Genomic DNA, 7,620 nt, shown 5'->3' with positions numbered 1-7,620 from the left:
CACTTTCCAAAATGTTAGTGATTTCAGAAGATAAATGCAGACACACCCTTAAGAGAAGCATTGGAAAAGAGAAAAACTGGCCAGTTTCCCGAATCTCACTGAATCCAATTGGACTGGGTGATGACCCAGATCAAAGGCATGCAGTGATTGGACAGAGTGCCGGAAGGAACTGGCATCTTCACAGCTGCTGGAAATTAGCCAACTCAACCACACCAAGCAAAAGCAAACTGAAAGTAAATATGGGCGAGTAATTGAATACACATGGAGGTGCTCTCTCTTCACAAAATGCGAAGTTTGTGCGTTCCCAAAGGAGAAATATCCAGGTCTTCAGCAGCATAAAGTCAATGGCAAAATCAAAATGCCTCCCCCCTCTTTCCAGACCAGAGACTGAACCTTGGCTTGTATTGAAGGGAAAGGGGCAAAATGTCCTCTTGGTTATCACCATCTTCCCTGCCCTCCTATACTTCTGCATCCCCTGCACCTAAATCACTTTGTTTCCAATCTAATTTCTGAATGAAGTAAGATTTTTCAAATTTGGGGAAATTTTCCCCAGAAGAACAAGCTCTGCTATTTATGATGCCTTTGGTGGAAACGTTATAAGTTGCAGGGTGGTTTCAATTTCCCAGCATCAGACTGATGTTGAAGCCTGGAAATTATATGCTGATTAGGAGTTCAGTTCCTCAGAGATGTGATTTTCCAGAATACCGTCGTTTCCATGGTGCTTTGCCATCCTCTGATGAAACGTGCTGATAAGATCACTACTGGGACTTCAGGGAAATGGTCCACACAAGGAATCACAAGCCATTTTCACCATGAATCCTCCTCTTCAATTGCTCCTCTTTTTACTTGCATGTTAGGATAAAAGAGATTAATTTACACCCCACTACCCATGCCCACATACCTCCCAAAAACCTGCCTGGAAGTACAGAACAAGGATGACAAATTCTTTTCTGTAGGTTCACAGTAGGAACAGAGGACTACCAGGATGAGGGCTTGGGTAGGGAAAATCTTGAAAATGGAAGCCTGAATGAGGCTATAAAGAGAGTAAAACAAAGTAGGACATTCTTTTCAAACTTGATTCCCTTTTTAAAAATACAGATTACATTCTCATAGAGGGAAACAGAACAAAATGCAGCAGCGCTTAAAGGATTTCCTCTCTCCCAGTTTTTCTCCGGTCCCTTAATTGTGTTCAAGCCTTGTTGAGTACTTTGTGTACGGTCCCTAGTGTGGTGATTTGCATCCCCCCTCTTTGGGTTGCTGTTGGCCGAGCTGGCAGCTGTCTCAGTCCGATTCTGTCTGGGAAAGGTAAGAATCTTTGCCTTGCTTTTTGAAAGATCTGGGAGAGAAATGCTAAATGCCTACAGAGGGGTAGTGTGGGGTGGGGGTGGGGGCACCGATTTAATTCACTCACTGGAAGCTTTCTGAAAAGTTTTCCAAACTTAAAAGAATCCTCTGGAGCCATGTGTTTAAAAAAGAACCAGAAGGACTTCTTCTCCCTTCTGAAAGGCTTGCAGAAAGAAGACTGGTTGCACTGTGGGTAAGATTTTGCATTTGGGGGCAGGTGTCCCTTAAGGAATTCCCAAGGGAGTTTAATATCCGATAGGCACAAAGTGGAAGAAGGTAAAAAAATGTTCAATGACCTCAGGCATTCATCATTAGGAATTCTCCCTGGGTTTCAATTTGAAGAGGTAAAAGTCAGTTATAAACGCATGTGTCCATTGGTATAATAATTGGTGCGTATTCTTCATATACAACTTCTGTTTTATCCCAAAGCTTTCTTCGTCTTTGTATTTATCAATACAAATCATTGGTTGTCTCCTTAGAATCTGGAGATGTGCATCTGCACATCTAGGTATATGCACACTCTTTGTGAAGAAGAATTAGGGTGAATGAGATGCCTGGGGCCAGGAAAGGCTAAAGAATGCTTTGGTGTTACTTGTAATGACAGACTTGCTCCTGTTCCCAGCACACAGATGTACTCACTGTCCCTTATTATAGATTCAGCCAAGTGCTCAATGTGGGAAAAGGGTGCCTCTGCTTTCTCTCTGGCAGAAGTTTGATTTGTGTACCTTTGATTTTGGTAACAGGGGAATATGGTGTTCAACAGGGTAAGGTGATACTGAGAGCTGCAGTGGGTTTATTGAATTATTTTGGTGGTGGGAAAGAGACCTATGCTAGGAGATGGAGAGGAACTCTGCCCAGAGCCCACAGTCTGCAGGTGGGAGGGATTGATGCTCTTATAAGGAGCGTCCCCAAAGCCTCCAATGTATGTGGCCAGTGACCTCCATATCATCATCTTCCCAGAGCAATGTCGGCAAATGCTGAAATGCCCTGGTTCTAAGCATCCCTTATCTTTGACACCAAGTGACAGCATTTCTCCTGGGTGATGGCTCTGTCTCTCATACAAGTACAAGAATGGCAGCTAGGAGGACCTCCAGGTACTCATCCTCCTCAGAAAGCTAGTGGGGCTCTCCTGACTTGGTGAAGTCAGGCCTCAGGGACTTTTCAGCTTTTTTTTTTTTTTTTTAGACGAAAAAGCCTCTTCTCTGGCTTCCATTCTAGAAAAAAAGACTTCTGTTCCCTCTCCCTTTATGACAAATTCATCAAGGTATTTTTTACTAGATGCAGGATGCTTAGAACAGAAGGGAGATGCCTGGGAACATCCGGCACCAATAGTTAAAGCAATCTAACAACCCAAGAGAAAGAAGGGAACAAATCTCTTCCAGGATTTAATTTATGTTTGTAGATTCACTGTATTAATTAAAAAGATGTTATTAAAACTTGTACAGATTAAAATATAGAGGATGGGTAACTTTGAGCTACACAGTAAAGGGATGTGCTTACAATAGTGTCCTAGTGTTATCTCATTTTTCTCTCAAAAAGGCAACCTGCAGCTTTAAAATTTCAAATAGCTTATCTGTAAAAAAAAAAAAAAAAGTATAAACCTGTAAGGCCACGTAAGGAACAGGTGGATATAGACCTTTATCTTTATTATTTGAGAATGTGATGCATCAAGCCACCTATACTTGAATGTTTAAAATATCTTGCTCCTGAAAGTGGGCCGAAGAGCAGCAGCATCAGCCAGGAGCTTGTTACAGACCCACTAAATCAGATTCTACATTTAACAAGCTCTCCACATGATTTATGTGCCTGTTAAAGACTGGAGTTCAAACCAAGGGTTTCTTTCTTTCTGTGTGCACTTTGTGAGATTATTTAACCCCTCTGGACCTCATTTAGAAACTATTTCTAAACTCATTTGTAAACTAGTGAGAGTTAATGCTAATGCACACACAGTGTACTGTCACATCCATAGTAGGTGCTCTGTAAATGACAGCGATGATGGTAATGAGGATGTTGATGAGAATCTCAGCATTGCCCAAAAGTGTCCTCACCTCCTAGCAGGAGTATTAAGTGATCATATTTAAAGCAAGATGATTGGTTTCTCCCTCAACCGTAAGCATTTGCATCTCCCACCCTCATTCCTAAGTGAATTAATCTCAAACAATGGGTAGTTTAAAGCTTCGTGTGGCCCCACACACATATAAAGAAAGAATACTGGGGAAGCCTAGGAACACGGATTTTTGCTAGCTTACCGGCTGAATTCAGCTGCCCCATGACTTCACAGCTGTTCCTGCTGCCCTAGTGTCTGTCCCTCCGGCTCTGTCCCCTCAGCTGGGTCTGCAACGCTGACTCTGGGATTTTCTTATGAAAGTGCCTGATGGGTGGGAGGAAGATCTGGAGGCTAGCTGGGGAAAAAATGAGTAATGCAAAGCCGTCCGTCTACTTAGTAAATGCTGCAAGAGAAATAAAAGTAAAAGCTGGTTCCTATCTCTGGGGACTCTAGAATGATTCTGACTTATCATGTCACTGAGCGGAGTTGGGGGAAGCCAAAACTCGAAATCTGCTGGCAAGGAAGAGAACGAAGAAAAAAAAAAATGACAGGGAGGGGCAATCCGGTGGGGGAGGAAATAAAAAGAGAGAGAGGGAAAGACAAGCGTCATTTAGGAACAGAGGTAGAGCGAAAGAAGGAACTCCAGGATCTGAAAACTAACCATACAGCACAGTATTTTTCTATCTTTTCTTTTCCCCAGAGGAGATTCTTGTCCTGTCATTTTACTGACAGACGTGCTATTACAGGCTCTTTTCCCAGAAGTTGACCGAAGAAGCTCAAGTGCTGCTGTTTCTTCCCTCCCAATTCTGGTGGCTCCTCTGGTAATGGACTGCTTTTCTCTGAGGTATGTGGATGTCCTCTGCGGACAGATCTTCATCTGCAAGTTAGCTTATGCCTCAGCTTTGCGAGGAAGACTTCTTTTTGCTTTCAGACATAACCTCAAATATCCTTTTACTGGCCTAGAGATGATACGAGGTTATCTTTGGACAGCAGTGGTGAATGTTGGTGACTAAAAGTTACACGCAAACAGGCAGTTCTAATATTTACCTTCATTGCACAGAGAGTGATATTTTGATTTGGGCTTGAATTTGTTTTCAGCGGATGCTTAATATGTCCAAAGTGTTTATCTCATTAAATAGCCTCAAGAATCTTCCTCTAAATTTCTTCAGTGACTGCAATTGCTTAATTCTTTAGCTGCTACATCGCTTCTCAGGGACAAAAGAGAATGATTTAACATGTCTGAACAGCAGACAAGAGCATTCACTGATTTCTCCTAGGCAGCATTTCAACCAGATGCTCTTGACCAAGAGTTTCAGATTTTGTCCCAAAATGTTCTGGTTCAAAATATTCAGAGAGGTACATCATAGCGAGGGCACGGGAAAATAAAGAGAGTATAAAACTGTACTGAAAATCTAGCCTGCTTATTTTGAAAAAACGTGTCATGGTCCACATAGTATTAAGATTCCTTGTTGAGTTCAATGGAAAATTTTGAATTGACAGCTAATTACTCTAATAGTTAATCTTATCTTTAAAAATTATATCCAAAAAAAAAATTCTATCCTACAAAACTGAGTCTTTCCCCCTTCCTTTTCCTTTTTCAAATGGATTGGAAGATATTGCCACATTTCAGACCACAAATCCTGGTCTTATTGCCACTGAATTTTTGCTGACCTGCACCCCCACCACGGTCCCAGGATACATGTTGCACTGTTAAATAATTACAATAAAAAGATGTGCTGTCATCTGCTGTAGAAGAACATCATTCGCACACTGGCTGCTGGTCTTGTTACTGTTTGGTGGGCAGTGAATGGGTGATTTGGAATGCATGCTATGCTTGCAAACACTGGCAGAGTCGAAGTTGCCGTGAGTTTTGGAACGGATTGTGCAAAGTGTTATTCATAGTGTATTCTCCTCATAAAGGAGGCTGTCTTTGGGATTAGGATTGAGACTTTCCCGTGTGTTTAGAAGAATGAGAAGCAATAGACAAAGTGGAAAGCCTTGTAAAACATTTGTAGATCGTCAGGGTATATTAAACACTGTAAAGTGCTTCCTGCTTTTTATATCTTCCCCTTTTTTATGGCTATCGCTTTATCTTGCTTTTTGCAAAGAGAATGCAAACAATCAGGAAAAAAAATATGACGGTTGATTTTCACATGCATCTGTGCCTCCTAGAAAAGAACACAGAGGTATTTCCCCAGCTCCTTACTTCTACTTGCAAGGCTCACTGTGATGCATTTCCCTGGTATCTTCTGTCCCTTCCACAGCTTCCACCCTGGAGAGACCCCCCAGGTCTAGTCCGTGAACTCAGCTGGGAAACGTCACTGGTAAAAATGACTGAAGAGCCCATAAAGGAGATCCTGGGAACCCCAAAGTCTTCCAAGCCAGTGACAATGGAGAAGAGCCCCACCAGCGAAGTGGTGGTCACCACAGTCCCCTTGGTCAGTGAGATTCAGTTGACGGCTGCTACAGGGGGTGCTGAGCTCTCCTGTTACCGCTGCATCATCCCCTTCGCCGTGGTGGTCCTCATCGCTGGGATAGTAGTCACTGCTGTGGCCTACAGCTTCAATTCCCACGGCTCCATCATCTCCATCTTGGGTCTGGTCCTCCTGTCATCTGGACTCTTTTTGTTAGCTTCCAGTGCCCTGTGCTGGAAGGTGAGGCAGAGGAGCAAGAAAGCCAAGAGACGGGAGAGTCAGACGGCTCTAGTGGCAAATCAGAGAAGCTTGTTTGCTTAAGACTGAATGAGACCAAATGGGATATGTGGCCTGAAAATCTCCCTCTCACTGTGTCGTCCAATTCACCCAGAACTAGGGTGGGAGAGAATGAACAGTGCATTGCCGCAGACCAGAGGAATGGGGGTGAATTGGGGCGGGGGGTGGGGGGGTTCCGTCTTATGAAGAACCTACTTGTGTCTTCTTTATTGACAAACTTAACTCTAAGGGCTATTTCTAAGACTGAAAAATCAACTTTTTCTCAACACTAAACATTTGAGGGGTTGTGGGAGGTGCATGGCATTAGACAAGATTCGGTTCACCTTGGGAAGTAGCCAAGGAAAGATGAGAAACTAGTCAGCTAGTTCTGGCACACCAGCAACCTGCCTCAAAACAAAAACAAAAACAAAAACCCACACTTTTAAGACGTTGTGTCATAAAAAAAAATATTCTGCCAAGAGTCTAAATCACCTTGGACTTTGCATACTTCTATGAAATTCTGTGATAATATTTTTTAATAACTTGATTCTCTGGCATCTATTTTTTTGCTTTCCATAACTCATCACTGGTGGTACTTTTTCTTAAAGAATAAACTAATATTTTTTATGTTTTAACATTGGACAGTTTTAGATGAGTCAGAAGTTAAAAGGCAAAAGATGTAGCTACTAAATGATGGGGGGGGGGGGTTAAATTAATATTAAAATAATCCAACCTAGCACTTTTGATGATTTTTATATTGTTTAATGTACATTTCATTCAAAATAATAAATACTTATTGCTGCTGAAATTTCTTAAATGCTTGTTGCTGTTGTAGTTACATTTATTGCAGTTCCGAATTGCTCATCTTCCCTTGCCTCGTTTGCAATGTCTCAATTGTATTTCTCTCCAATGGGCATTTTGCTCCTCTCTAACTTATTCAGATTTTTATTTTTTATTATACATTCTTTCAGGACTTGTGAAGAATAGTATTAATTATGTTCACTGTGCTCTAAATGATTTCTGTGCCATTAACAATGAAGAAACCAATGCCTGGAGTCAGGAATTTTATAATGTGTTATTAAACATGTATTATCTATTCAATCAGTTGTTAAGTATTTGCTTCACATATTTTCAAGCATCAACTACATGCCAGGCTTTGTATAGATTCTTAGGCTGCTTAAATGAGTTCGTTCTAATACACTGTAAATAAGATCACTGCTTGACTTCTACCCCCAGCTAGGACTCTACCCTAGAACTCTTGTCAGAAATATCCCTAGTCCATGGAGTTTAAACCACATGAAACTAGTACTGGAAGATAGAGAGGCATGAAGTCTTTCTTAAACCTTGGCAATGCAAAGCACACCAAAACAAACCTCAGGTAGCACTTTCAAGAGAAGCATTCTGTCAAGGAATTTAATTAAATGTGGCAGGAGCCCTGTGGCACTGACTGCTGCCTGGTGCTCAAGTAGTTTTGTTAAGAGAAGAAAGGCTTTGAAGGTCAGATGGTACAAACCTGGAGTTGTTCATTATAGTAGAGTA

General features: G+C 41.7%; 1 protein-coding gene across 3 annotated transcripts; it reads left to right on the top strand.

Moving 5' to 3' along the window:
- The first annotated feature begins 239 nt into the window (after positions 1–239).
- Positions 240–7,182, top strand: TMEM100 (transmembrane protein 100). 3 transcript variants are annotated; one of them, XM_025995976.2, is made up of 3 exons: positions 240–1,305; positions 4,092–4,235; positions 5,656–7,182. In XM_025995976.2, exon 3 carries the CDS (start codon positions 5,722–5,724, stop codon positions 6,124–6,126), a length of 405 nt encoding a protein of 134 aa, XP_025851761.1. In that variant the 5' UTR covers positions 240–1,305; positions 4,092–4,235; positions 5,656–5,721; the 3' UTR covers positions 6,127–7,182. The 3 variants fall into 3 exon arrangements, with proteins under 3 accessions (XP_025851761.1, XP_025851762.1, XP_072603617.1); XM_025995977.2 differs by lacking the exon at positions 240–1,305 and adding an exon at positions 1,318–1,537; XM_072747516.1 differs by lacking the exon at positions 240–1,305 and adding an exon at positions 3,506–3,811.
- Positions 7,183–7,620: the final 438 nt, after the last annotated feature.

This window comes from Vulpes vulpes, chromosome 2 (assembly GCF_048418805.1).
Source record: "Vulpes vulpes isolate BD-2025 chromosome 2, VulVul3, whole genome shotgun sequence".
Taxonomy (NCBI): Eukaryota; Metazoa; Chordata; class Mammalia; order Carnivora; family Canidae; genus Vulpes; species Vulpes vulpes.
This window is presented reverse-complemented; position numbering and strand designations above follow the sequence as displayed.